This window comes from Eumetopias jubatus, unplaced genomic scaffold (assembly GCF_037043125.1).
Source record: "Eumetopias jubatus isolate StellerSeaLion01/CBP00866 unplaced genomic scaffold, mEumJub1_p1.0 scaffold_2, whole genome shotgun sequence".
Classification (NCBI taxonomy): Eukaryota; Metazoa; Chordata; class Mammalia; order Carnivora; family Otariidae; genus Eumetopias; species Eumetopias jubatus.
Window position 1 is genome coordinate 134,377,940 of NW_028274808.1, and position 14,070 is coordinate 134,392,009.

The 14,070-nt window shown below is 36.1% G+C and overlaps 1 protein-coding gene across 4 annotated transcripts in view; it reads left to right on the forward strand.

The window, feature by feature from the left end:
• WDFY3 (WD repeat and FYVE domain containing 3) overlaps nucleotides 1-14,070 on the forward strand; it is a 266,518-nt gene that overhangs the window by 221,634 nt on the left and 30,814 nt on the right. For all 4 annotated transcript variants that reach the window (XM_088021121.1, XM_088021123.1, XM_088021122.1 and 1 more), the window contains 8 exons: nucleotides 1,068-1,236; nucleotides 3,695-3,858; nucleotides 6,367-6,515; nucleotides 7,604-7,724; nucleotides 8,257-8,342; nucleotides 9,932-10,012; nucleotides 12,928-12,982; nucleotides 13,242-13,361. In XM_088021121.1, coding sequence (XP_087877247.1) covers nucleotides 1,068-1,236; nucleotides 3,695-3,858; nucleotides 6,367-6,515; nucleotides 7,604-7,724; nucleotides 8,257-8,342; nucleotides 9,932-10,012; nucleotides 12,928-12,982; nucleotides 13,242-13,361 — 945 coding nt within the window. The remainder of the gene's footprint in view (nucleotides 1-1,067; nucleotides 1,237-3,694; nucleotides 3,859-6,366; nucleotides 6,516-7,603; nucleotides 7,725-8,256; nucleotides 8,343-9,931; nucleotides 10,013-12,927; nucleotides 12,983-13,241; nucleotides 13,362-14,070) is intronic.

Here is a 14,070-nt window from a genome sequence, read left to right on the forward strand (position 1 = left end):
ACACCCCTAAAAAGGGGAGGTTTTAAAGCATATTTCAAAGCCCATCTTTTTTTAAAATTGTTAATCCAAAGTCTGGGTCTAATTCTGATTGAGGAACCTGTATACATATTAAATTTTCCATATGGTTTTACAGTTTTGAGAGCATTTTAGACCTTATTTTTTTCATTATGTTATGGTTTTAAGAAAAAAGTTTAGGTTAGCTAGAGACTGTATTTTTAGGATAAATATTAACTCTGAAAAAGAAATGCTCTTGTATCATATGCCAAAATATCAAATCTTTTCTGATGTTTCTAGGTAATAAACTTCTTCAAGATGGACTTATATATGTTCTTAATATACTCATTTAGTTAATACATTTATGGAGCATATTATTTTACACAATAAACTACAAGGATGTTTTAGCAAATTGAAGATATCAGCTTGGAGGAGCAGGCCAAGCAGAGAGCGCCATCTGGCCTGAAGCTGGTTGATTCCATGTTGGGTTAGAACTCGTGGAAGGTTTGGGCCATTTCTGAAGTTTTAGTGAGAACTGGGAATATGGGGAAGAACAGTGCAGTTCTGAGTCTTTACCTCCAGGTATCTGAGGTAAGCATTGGCACAGAGGATTCCAACTGAATGGATGGGCTTTAGGCCTGACTACTTACTTTATGTGGGGTGGAAGCAAAGTTCCAGGCTCCACACAAACCAGACATCCTCTTGCAACTTGATGCTCTCCAACACTGGGTGTTCTCTTTACTGTTTAGGAAGGTTTTCTAATATGTCAGTGAGGCCATGTCATACTAATATGAAAATGTTATTTGACTAGAGATGATTTATTTCTATTTCACGAAGAAAAACTGCCAATACTGTTTTTTTATATGTATGTTTTAAAAATCGGTGCAATTTAAAAATAGAGAAACTTAACCCAAAAGTCTTTGGATTTACTGTGTTTAGATGCAGTCTGTTAAAAATCCCTTTAAAAAGGTAACACATAAAGAATACCTTTGATACCATACCTTCCTCCGGGAAGCTTATATTTTAATTCTTTAAAATAATTATCTGAATCCTTTTCTTCCGTTATTTCTTAGAAACCCGCTCGATACAGAAGAGCCATAAGTTATGACAGTAAAGAATACTACATGCGACTAGCCTCTGGCAATCCAGCCATTGTCCAAGATGCCATTGTAGAGAGTTCAGAAGGTGAAGCTGCTCAGCAAGAACCAGAGCATGGTGAAGACACTATTGCTAAAGTCAAAGGTCAGCCTTCCTCTTTGTTTGAAGTAAAAATCACTTTGGAGCATTTCTTGTATTTGAATTTTTATGAAAATAGGAGCTACTGTAAAGCATAGGGCCAACCATATGGATAAAAGTATCCATACATATTTTACAATTTCACTCTTTTTAAGATTGATTTCTGTATCAGAACTGGCTCATTCTGATACAATAACGAGACAGAGACTGGCTTGTTATTGCCTACAGATGGATGGAATGTGCTTTTTGGCTGATAATGTTTTTATTGCATTTGGCAGGATTATCAGTGACACCTGACATTTTAATTTAAGGCCCTGATAACTAAATAAATATTTTGTAAAATTAAAACAACTGAATGTGTTATTAGTGCATGTTAGACAACAGTTAAGAAATCATTTTCTTCCTATGAGCTAAGACAGATTATTCCACATCTGTGCTTTACGATCTTAGTAAAACATACATGAGATGATGAATTGGACTTTTTGATTCTGTACTTTTACATATGTGTGTGCCCTCTGCCCACTTCCTGCAGCTTCTCCATGGTGTGGATCCTAACAAACCCCACCCAGCCTCAAAGACACTGGTCAAATATCAAATTATCCTTCTCTGAAACCTTTTCCCACTCACCTGTCCACAGGTAGCATTTGCTCATATCATAACACTTTCAGTGATTTTTCACTGGTTTATGTTTTCTAAATTATAAGTTTCTGAGAGGCAGAGATCATTTTTCTTCTCACTTGATGTTTTGGCACATACCTAGCACAAAACGGGGATTTAGTCAATATTGAAAAGTAAATCTATTGTTTTTTTAACTCTTTTAAGCCTCTGATTCACAATAAATTCAAAAGTCCTTGGCATAGTCTATAAACAAAGCCTTGGTATATAGATTAAGAACTTTAAATTAAAAATCAGTTTCAGATCCCATCGATTAAAAAATTGATAGTATATGATGTCAACATGTCAACAAAACACACCATCAAAAATTGTGATCCATTTCTCTTATTATTATAATTTTCCTCTTCTCTCTCATGGTGACTGTGACTTATTAAGCATTTCCTAATTGATCTAACATTTCATAGACTCCTTGAAACTTTTAGTAGTTGAGAGGGTTTATAGTCTTCTAATTTTCTTGACATCGTACCAGCAAAGTTACAGAAGTAGGTCCAATGCTGTTACTTGAGTATAAGCTAAGGTATAACTCAGAGTTAGTCAGATGACTTGTGTTTGGGTCATTAGCACTTCACTTGTCTTGGCCCCGTTTTCCTAATCTCTACTGACCTAAACCCACAAATTGGTGTCACTACTATGCTATGCAAGGTGTTATGGTAGACATAGAATTAGACGTTTTGATTTATTAAAAATAATGCAACGGTAGGGGTGCCTGGCTGGCTCATTTGGTAAACATGTGACTCTTAATCCGGGGGTTGTGAGTTCAAGCCTCACATTAGGCATAGAGCTTACTTAAAAAAAAGACAATGCAACTGGGAGCTTTTCCCCCTTACAGATATTCTCAGCAGGACTTGATTTCTCTAGTTTATTTATTATACTCTTTCATATATGAAAAGAGGGTTCTTCTCAAGGCAAAGCAGAACCTCTGATAACTCATGCTCAAAGGATAAGGTTCTATGACTTAACGCTTTTCCAGAATTCTTAGAGCAACTATCACTGGTAGATGTAACTGAACTTTTTTTGGAACAAGTAGAGAATATTAATTAAATGTGGGGGTTAGAGTGTATTTTGAATGCTTCTCATACTTTGGCATCTCATCAATTGATTTTTGTCACCTCCTGTGATTATTCATAAAGTTATCAAAATGTAGACAGTAGAATGTTTCCTTAACCTGCAAGTTAAATGATCTGTCCCTGTATTTTAAGGAATTTTATTCTTTATGACATAAAGATTTGATCACCTTCATTCGTATATGAATGACCATACTGTTGCTTGTGACATAAGTCTTGAAATAGTCCTCAGGGGCCCTCTACATAGGGGAGATCTCTTATAATCATATTTATAACTTTCTGCCTTTAATTTTGTTTCTGATAGTGGCTGATCATTTATTTATGGTATCCCCTTAATGACACCTGTCTATAAGCAGTACTGTCCTTACCATTAATTATGCTAAGCTCTGTTTATCATCATCCTCTGACACTTATTTAGAATTTACTATTAAACATGATGCTGAGCATGAATAACTCATTAAGTCCTCCACAACCCCCTAAGATAAATAGTATTTTTGTCCCACTTTTATAGATGAGAAAACAAGTTCAGAGAGGCAGAGAATTGTCCAGGGTCACACAACTATTTAACTGTAGAGCCTCTGTCATTAACCACTGCACTGTGCTGCCTCCCTGTACCTTCCAGAGTTATCTCAATTTGGAAATGTGTAGGAGGGACCGCAGGAGCCCAAACTGCTTCCAAATGGTCCCTGCGAGGTCACCTGGCTCTCGTGGTTATGATCCTATAGGTCTGGTCAAGCCTCCTCTGAAACGGTCTCGGTCCGCACCTGACGGAGGAGATGAGGAAAGCCAGGAGCAGCTACAAGACCAGATTGCCGAAGGCAGCTCTATAGAGGAGGAGGAGAAAACAGATAATGCCACCCTCCTCCGCCTCCTGGAGGAAGGAGAAAAGGTACTGTGCTTCTAAAGTGTAAGGATTGCATTGAAGTAACTCGTTTGCGTTTTACGATAGGCTATTTACCTGGTGGCAGAAGATAAAATATTTTAGCCTCTGTAATGAAATACAGTGTGAATAGGAAGCAGCCTTTTGGATTCAGTACTCTACGTCTCCCTTTTCAGGATTTTCTGACCTGTCTGAACACACTAAACCGCCCAGAGTTTCATGAGATACAATATTAGCAGTTGATGCCTAGTTCACTCTATCTCTATACCCTTTATTAGACCGTTCTTCTGGCCATAATCATTCTCTATTTCAAACCCATGCACACAACCCATTCATTCATCTGCCCTTGTACTATTTTTCTACACCTCCATAGTTCATTAACCATCTATGAACAGCTTCAGCCCATCAGTACTGTCATCCTCAGCCTCGTATTTAAGCCCTGTTCTCCTTCACTCACAGAAGACTACCCTACCTTCCTGTTTCCCTCTGGACCTCCTACACCCTGCCAGCCTCTTGGGCTCACTGCACTGGCTCCGCCTTAGAAGCCAAGGCCCCTGCAGCACTGTGTGCCCCGCGGTTCGCTACATTCCTAACGCTCTTTCTTTTCTTTGCTTTACTCACTGTATTTTCTGCCAAAATGCATTTCTCTCCATCACTCGCATAATCTCCATCCTAGGAACTCCCACTGGATACAGTCTCATTTCTCGAGATCTCTTAAGTAAATAAAAGATAAATAGATGAAGGAAAGAATTAATTAATGTGTTGTATCACCTTTTTAAAAGGATGTTCTTTTGCCTCTCATACTGCGTCTTGATGTAACCCTTGAAATCTTACCCAGTAAGATATAGTCAGAAATTAGGGGTTAATTTCAAAAATTGTTTAAATATACAGCTTAATTAATCTTGAATGAAAATATTTTTAAAAATCATATAATTATAGGGTCCCTGGGTGGCTCAGTCGTTAAGTGTCTGCCTTCGGCTCAGGTCATGATCCCAGGGTCCTGGGAACGAGCCCTTCATCGGGCTCCCTGCTCAGCGGGGAGTCTGCTTCTCCCTCTCCCACTCCCCCCTGCTTGTGTTCCCTCTCTGGCTGTGTCTCTCTCTGTCAAATAAATAAATAAATAAATAAATAAAATAAATAAATAAAATAATCATATAATTAGAGAAGTACATTAGGTCTGAAGGAAGCACAAGGGAGGCTTCTGTAGTCTTGGGAATGTTCTGAATGCTGGCTATATCATATTTTTAGCATTTGAAAATTCCTCAAGCTATACACTTAGAAAAAACATTTTTGTGTTTGTATATTACACTACAATGGGATGATTTCTTAAAGTATCAGTGTTTTTCCTATAACATTCTACATTTTTATTATTCAAGTAGTTCAGATGTGATGAAAATTGACTACAATTGTGTATTTTACTATTTTCTAATGTCATTTTTTAAACTTTTAATCTCATGAGTACAGATTTTACTCTAACTGCTTTAAATTTGAATAGTGCAGGAAGTGTATTCAGACTGACATTTATTTGACATTTGTTTGGCTCTAGTTTAGTTGCTGATATTTTTTCCTTGACTCATGTTGAACTGAGCAAGCAAGAAATAATTTTTAGCAAGAAATAGTTTTTAAGGAAGAAAGAACTAAATCCTGCCTTTGGGAAAGAAAACAATACTTACATTGAGAGATTTAGCGACTCTTTCTTCCTATGAGGAAAATACAACTTCTGCCAAATTTGGCTTTTTACAATGGCACAGCAGTCTGCCAGGCAAGCAGGACCCCAGGTGGGGAGCAAAGAGGGACAAATGCCGCAGTCCCCGTCCAGGAACTGTTGTGGAAAAAGATGAAATTGAGCTGTGTGGAAGGGACGACAACCAACAGTTTCTTACGCGCTTATGTACATTATCTCAGTAACAATCACAACAAGCCAGTGTATATCTGAAAATCACAAACGAAGACACAGAGGCCCAGAAAAGTCAAGAAACTTGGCCAAATCTACAACTAAGTGACAGGATTGGGAATTCACTCAGGTTTGTTAGACTCAACAGACCTGTTTTCACTCTTGTCTCACAAAGGGCACAGTCCTAAGCTCCTTACATATACTCTTCAATTCTCTTTTTTTTTTCCTGCCAAGTTTATTGTATATGTCTCCTTCCTTATCTAACGTGTTCATCACTTCTAGAACCTAGTACACATGTCCCTGGCACACAGCGAGTAATCTGAATAGTGGGAGAAGTGGGTTGGATGGGTAGATGTATGGATGTGAGTAAAATGGTTGTCTCCTTTTACTGAACTCAACCACAAATCAGATGGTGGTTTTAGCTGATTCTTTTTTTAACATGCTTAAACTCAGGTTTCATAGGCTTAGCTCAGGGGATGCCATAACAGTCTGTACCTTGGTAAAACCCTGTTTGCCCATTAAATCCACATTTGAAAACATTTTGTTTCAGTTATCTCAAAAAAATTATCAGGGATTTTTTTTTGGTTAACTTTATTAATGAAAGTTTATGGTTTTCTTTATAGATTCAGCACATGTACCGCTGTGCTCGAGTCCAGGGCCTGGATACCAGCGAGGGGCTACTTCTTTTTGGTAAAGAGCATTTTTATGTGATTGATGGATTTACAATGACAGCAACCAGGGAAATAAGAGATATTGAAACCTTACCTCCAAAGTAAGTAAATAAACGAAGAGATGAAAAGTACAGCTATCTTGAGAATAGCTGTCTATTTACAGAGTTCTGTTTTAATCCAAAAATCGTGTTTGAAGTAATGTTATCTTTCAGTTTGTGTGTCATTAAATATTCACAAGGGTAATATGTTACTTCAAGGTAAGAAAACATTTGCCTTATTTATCAAAATGAAAATTAAATAAAATTTATTGTTATGCATTAGTAGCATCACACACCAAGTTCCTTATATTATAATCTGTGTATTTATAAACTTATTCAGAATTTGCAAATTGTTGTTTTTAAATTTTAGTACAGACACAGTTGTAGAGAAAATGCAGGTCACGACACAGTCCTCTAACAAATGTTCATGTCTTCTGGGTGCCCTCGAAACAGCGTGACTAAAGCACAGGCAGGAACTGAGTTTTATCTTCCTTTTCTTCTGCCAGTCCTTTGATGGGATGATAGTGGGGAACAGAAACCCAGAACATAGACAAAGCCAGAAGGAAGACAGAAAGCTTGAGGCTTAGGAAGTCAACATGCTCTTCTCTCTCTAACATTTTGAACACCTAACACTGTCGAATATAGACACGGTCTCTGCGGTCCATTCCTAGGAGAGGTTTCAAATACTTCCTGTCAGCAACAGTCGGGGCCACATTATGATGTCCATGGGCCCCTTGCTCCATATAAAAATATTAAAAATTATATTTTGTGATTGTGTTGCTTTAAAGATGAATATATGCATATTATACATTAAACCATTTTCTTCTTCCAAAAAGTTCAATTTTTTTCTTCTGATTTAAAAAAAAATTAAAACATTTTCTCAGGCCCCTAAAAGCACTGTACCTGCTGTGCCTGGTAGATAAGTTGGCCCTGATAGTGGGATATTTTAAATTATATTCATCAAACAGGGTTCTTTGTTTACTGAGTAGCTGATACATTTTTCTATTAAACACATTTTTTTTTAGAACTCAGTATTTTGTTATATTGTACCCTGCTCCTGTTCATATGTTGAAAATAACACCCTTTGTTGAACAATGAATTTATCTCTTGCTGTGTTTTTGTTTATCTTTTTTTCTCTTGGCTGCCTATAGTATGCATGAGCCAATTATCCCTAGAGGAGCCAGGCAAGGCCCCAGTCAACTCAAGAGAACATGCAGCATTTTTGCATATGAAGATATCAAGGAAGTACATAAAAGGAGGTATCTCCTGCAGGTGAGTTGATTTAGTAGTACTAAACACTTTGTCATCTTCCTTTTTTCAGAGGATATATTATTTTAAAACTCATACTTGCCACTTCATAGGATCCACACTGTCCCTTACAGTATTTCCTTAGATGATTTTATGATAGGCAAACTCATGTCACATGGGTGCACAACTCTGTATAATACATCTCTTTTTTTTTTAAGCACAACCTAAAACTTGGGTAATATCTTTATTGTCCATCTTTCCCTATAGCATCCAGATCAACATAATTGTCTTTTAACATAAAAATTGCATCTTCACTATAATTTTCCAATTATCGTTTTATAATTATCTTGCCATTATTCTGTTAAAGATTTTAGAAACAAAACTTAAGAGCACATTGGCTCTGTTTATTTTGTAATTTAATCTGCTGGGAATTCATGACTCTAAAAATGTTCTTTAAAAAGTTAACTTCCTCAACATTATAGATACTCATAGTGGAAAAGTTAATATATAACCTTGTTTGTGTTTTTCTTAATGTTTTTCTCTTTGATCATTTCAGCCTATTGCTGTGGAGGTTTTCTCTGGAGATGGACGGAATTATCTCCTTGCTTTTCAGAAAGGAATTAGAAATAAAGTCTATCAAAGGTATTGTTTATTAGGAGTACTTGATAATGCTATCATGGGAGGGGGTGGAAGTGAAACTAGTACCAGATAAGCTAGTTTTTTAAAAGTCTAGGATTTGAGATCAATGAATTAACTTCTTTGAAGAAAATGTTGGTTTCATTTTTGCCAACCTCTTGAAACGTGATTCTTCTAATTAGCTTTTAAAGTGATGCTATTCTGTTGTGAAATACCATTTATCTTTCTGGTCACTATAGTAGATGTCATCAGAAGCTACTTTTACCATTGAGTCCTGTGTCTTTAAATGTAAAAGAATGAGGAAACTGTAGCTTAAAAAAATAATACTTCAGGATCAAAATAGGCTTCTTTCCTATTTACCAAAAAAGAAGACAGTGCCATTCTTTGCATCGCATACATTGCATTGAATGCAGATGAATATTTAGCTGTTAATCACTCTTAGAAATTACATGAGACCTTCTCTGGCCTTGGAAGAGAGGTTGATATCTTCATCCTCAAAAAAGTAGCATAGCCAAATAAAGCAGTTAATCTAACCTAATCATATTGTACTTTTGGTAAGCTATATTTAAAATTTGCCTTGTAAAAGAAAAAGCAGTATGTATCATGGTGCTCGAAAATATTTCTTTTGAATGCGTGAATAATGAGACTTTTATGAACAGATCACAGATATGAGACACCTTCTCTTATTCTTTGAAGGGTGGTATAGATCCTAGCAAGCCCTCTACTAAGGGAAGTTTTATATTTCACGTTACTTCTGTGAGGAATGTCTGATGCCAAGCAACGTTGCTTATCATTGCGGTACAGTAATATTACCTGTGAGCACAAGGGGATGAGGGGGTTCTTCAGACAAGGTGCCTGGGGATGGTGATTGGTAATCCAGAACTCCTTTCACATGTGGGAAGAGCTGATAAAGTGACTGAAATTTTAGTTATCTGTCTTACTCCTAAAGGCGATGTTGTTTTCAACACGAGGAAACTATTTGCTCTTCATAATTAGCAGCTGTTACAAGGAGATGAGTTTGTCTTTCTCTGAGAAATGTCTGTGTATGTGCCAAGTTCAAGGTCCACGTCTATTCTGAGAATTTTCCTGTAACTCTCTTCCACATTTAAAATATTTATGTTGACATTGTGAGCAACTCTGAAAGAGATGTAGAAGTGTCACATAAAGTTACTTACCTTGGATGTATCTTCATTAGTTTAGTGTTGTCCCTGTTCTGTCATTGTTTAGCTATCATTGTTACATGCTGTCATGTGAATATTTGGCTGTTAATCACTCTTCAGGACTTGATTAAGTTGACTCAGTTTCTGTGCATCAGTGTTGCAGGGCTTTTTCTTCCAGTAATATGACAGCATATTTGAAATCCAGAATGATAGATTTTGCCGTGGCCCTTCATACTTGGCTTTGGAAGCCATCATCTGACCCTTTTTTATAACAGAGTATTCCAATTATTGTGTATTCCTTTTGCCTGCTGTTTACTGGATAGTGGAGGGGTAAATGCAATAGTCGAGTTCTGAATGAATCATCCTTTCTGAGGCTCCCATTAGGTCCTGACTTTGACTTCATTTCCAGTTTTATGCCGTTTTTAAATTTTGCAGGTTTTTGGCTGTCGTGCCATCTCTTACTGACAGTTCAGAGTCAGTGTCTGGGCAACGACCGAACACAAGTGTGGAGCAAGGGTAGGTTGTTTGCTTCTTGCATCATAGTTTAATAGTGAAATTAGGATGGTTTGCATCTGCACAGTATCATTTAATATTTTTAATGAGTGTTTTCCCCTCCTAGTGGTTGCACAAAATGTTTCAAATACTGAAAACTTAAAAGGAAAAAGACACGGTATGCATGACACTCCTGTCAGATCAGCACTCACAGTTTGGTGGATTTTCTGAAGTTTTTCAAGCAGCATATAGTCCCATTTGCATCATTGAGTTCATACTCTAAACACAGATTTTTATTCTTCTTCTATGCAGTGTTGTATGTAACTGTTTCCCCCTGCATTTAAAAAATTCTTCAGATGGGCGTCTGGGTGGCTCAGTCGTTAAGTGTCAGCCTTCGGCTCAGGATATGGTCCCAGGGCCCTGGGATTGAGCCCCGCATCAGGCTCCCTGCTTGGCGGGAAGCCTGCTTCTCCCTCTCCCACTCCCCCTGCTTGTGTTCCTGCTCTTGCTCTCTCTCTCCCTGTCAAATAAGTAAATAAAATCTTCAAAAAAAAAAAAAATTCTTCAGAAATATTACTTTTACTTACTACCTATTCATGATATGTATAAAGCATTCTCTTATTTTTGGATACTTCACATTTGTCAGGTTTCCTTGTTCTAATTACACAAGTGTGATTGCTCATTATTTTTTTAGGGTAAAATCTCCTTAGTGAAAAAAAGATATGAATTTTAAGGCTTTTGATAAACAAAACCAACTTGATTTCCATAAAAATTATACGTATCTATATTCCACCACTAGTGGATAAGTTTACTTATCTCAGTAGATGCTTGTCCGCTTTTTCTATTTATCTTTTCATTTTTACTGATTTTATGAGATGCTTTCTCAATTTTTAAATGTGCATTTCTTTTAGCAATCTTGAGCACTGTATATGTTTGTTAGCCACTTAAAATCCTCATTTGTGAATTATCCATAACTTCACCTATTTTTTTCCTGAGTTCTTTTTTGGTGGTGGTGGTGATGGTGGTTTGACTTTCTTTTTTAATTGAAATGTAACTGACATATAATCATAGTAGTTTCAGGTATACAACGTAATGATATGATATTTGTGTAATTGAGAAATGATCACCACAATAAGTCTACTTGACATCTCCTCTGAGTTCTTACTATCAATTTGTATGGGAGGTTTTATAATAATGTATTACTACTCCTTTGCTTGTTATATTTGTTGCAAATTGCCCAGTTTTCTCTTAATTTTTTTTTAAGATTTCATTTATTTATTTAACAGAGAGAGACACAGTGAGAGAGGGAACACAAGCAGGGGGAGTGGGAAAGAGAGAAGCAGGCAGGGAGCCCGATGCGGGGCTCAATCCCAGGACCCTGAGATCATGACCTGAACTGAAGGCAGATGCTTAACAACTGAGCCAACCAGACGCCCCTTAATTTTGTTTTTAACATTTAAATTTAAACTTTTGTTTTTATGTGCTCAAACCTAGCAGTGGTTCCTTTATGCTCATTTCACCTGCATTTAATCTTAGAAAGTCCTTCTGGATGATACAGCCATTTCAAGAATCCATTTATAGTCACTCAGGAACTGGTAGCCATTTATAATTCATTGGAAATGAAGCAATGCTTTTGGGCTACAAATGATTGCAACATGCAAGAAAGTCACTTAAAACTTCACTAGGGATTCTGTCATTTGTAAATAAAATTTGATTCTAGTCTGTGCATCTAACTATACTAAATGTGTGTATTTCTCTTTTAAATTGTTGCTTTACTTTTTTTTTTAGCTGAGGTTTAGCAAATACAAATGCTAAATATGTGCTTTTGTTAACTTCAGAACATGTTCTGCTCCTAATCATTTGTGTTGTTGTTAAGATAAATAACAGGAAATAAAAGGTCCCCTTACAGCACATTGAGCCTTTTTTTTCTACTTGTAATTAAGTTTGCCAGTATTTTCACCTGCTTAAATAATCTTCAACTTTTTATTTCATCGTTCTTGCTACTTTCTGTGCTGAGTTGGCAATTCTTTACTTAAAGATCTGTTAAAAGCTCGAAGGCAAGAAGCAGAAATTCATTTCCACTTAATCTTTTCAGTTGTTCCCTTTCTTATAAAGTTGAGGAGTCGACATAGCTCTTTTTATAGGGAGAGTTCCTGTACATTCAGTTTGCGTGATGGGAAGAACTTACCTAGAAATGGAAAGTGTTACCTGTACTATTGAGCCAGAAATGTTTAAGAACTAAGGTTTACAGATCTGTTGATTTCCTTTCAGACAGTAAAATACATAGTTCAGTGCTTTCCTGTGGGTTCAGTGACCAAGTCACAATCTTCAAATCATTAATTACTAATACTATAAAGCAGTTAAAGCTAAAGGAGGGTTTGATAGCATTCTAGGAACATCTAATATCTGAAAAAGTTCATAATTTCAAATGACCTGAACAGCAATGACTTTCCTCTCATAAAATATTCATACTTTTATTCGCTCTCCAACATCTCTTTTAGGAAATGTGCTATGTATACTATTTCAGTTATTCCAATTTAATGTCTTTGAATTTGTTTCTGTATAGATCATTGTAAAAGGTAGACAGTTGGACTAGATCATTGTTTTTCAAACTCTTGCTATAACCCATAGTAAAAAATAGACTTTATAGTGCATCCCAGGACCCACAAACTGAGTTACAAATACTAACACAGAAGTGACTGAGAATACTTTCCCTTACTGTACGTGATGCCTTTCAGTGTTCTCTGTTTTCTTCAGTTTAGTTCCATGTCATTTCATATTTCAAAATGTTGATTACACTAAACTGACTTCGTGACCCATTTATAATAGGTCTTCCATAGTTTGAAAAATTCCTGGACCAGATGATTTAAATTTTCAACTTGATTATTACTCAGATTTAAAATTATATCACCTAAAATTTAATTATTTCTTGTTTTTAGATCTGGGTTGCTTAGCACTTTGGTTGGAGAGAAGTCTGTGACTCAAAGATGGGAGGTAGGCTTAATGAACATATAAGCTTCATTCATAATTTGTAGTTAAATGGTATAAGTCATACAGTTAAAAGCACTCCAACAATCCATAAAATACATACATTAAAAAAAACTTTGTTTTTTGTTCTTTTTGGGAAAAACAAGTGTTTTATTGTTATGAAATCTGCAAGAAAGAAACTTTTACGTCATTTTGCATTTAAAAATTTTTTAAAGTGAACACAATAGAAATAATGGTCCTGAAATGAATCTTTATCTTTTCCAAGAGAGGTGAAATCAGCAACTTCCAGTATTTGATGCACTTGAACACTTTGGCTGGCAGATCGTATAATGATCTCATGCAGTATCCTGTCTTCCCCTGGATCCTTGCAGATTACGACTCAGAGGTAAATCTCAAATCATTTTGTGTAAGTGGAACACATTTGCAAAAGTAATTAAGAGGTACTTAACTTGCTCCAATGTTTAACTTGCTTTATAATTTATAATTTAATTGATAATATAATTTATAATTTTTATAATTTCAAGTCCTCAACCGGCACTTATTACAAGAAGATGAGAAGAGTTTTAGCTTGGACTTGTACAAAGTTTAAGTCATTGACCAATTTTTTAGCTATTTATTCATAATATCTATTTGGTTTTCTTAAGTGCTAGTTAATTTGTATCCCCTGCTGGGTGTCGCCTCTATCCTCTGCACTGCAGCCAGTTTCAGAAACACTAACATAATTGAGTCATCACTGTTTAAAATTATTCAGTGAATGGTCATCACAATTTGGAGAGAATTTAGAAACCTCAGCACAGTACCCTTCACAAAGTAGCTCCTACATGTATATCCCTTGAGCGCAAAGACAATCCCATATCTCTAAATTCCCAAACAATAGAATGGTGCTTGGTACTTAGCACACAATTTAATTTTTGTTGAATTAACCAAAAAAGTATTAATGAGGGATTTTGTATATAGATTTTGAGCAGACAAATGTACTGACTTGACTTATATTCATGGATGTGGATTCCTTTAAAGTACAAGTTTGGCTGTCGTGATGCCCTTTAAAAGGACACATTAAATATCCCCCTGGTACATATTTCAGATTTTTACTT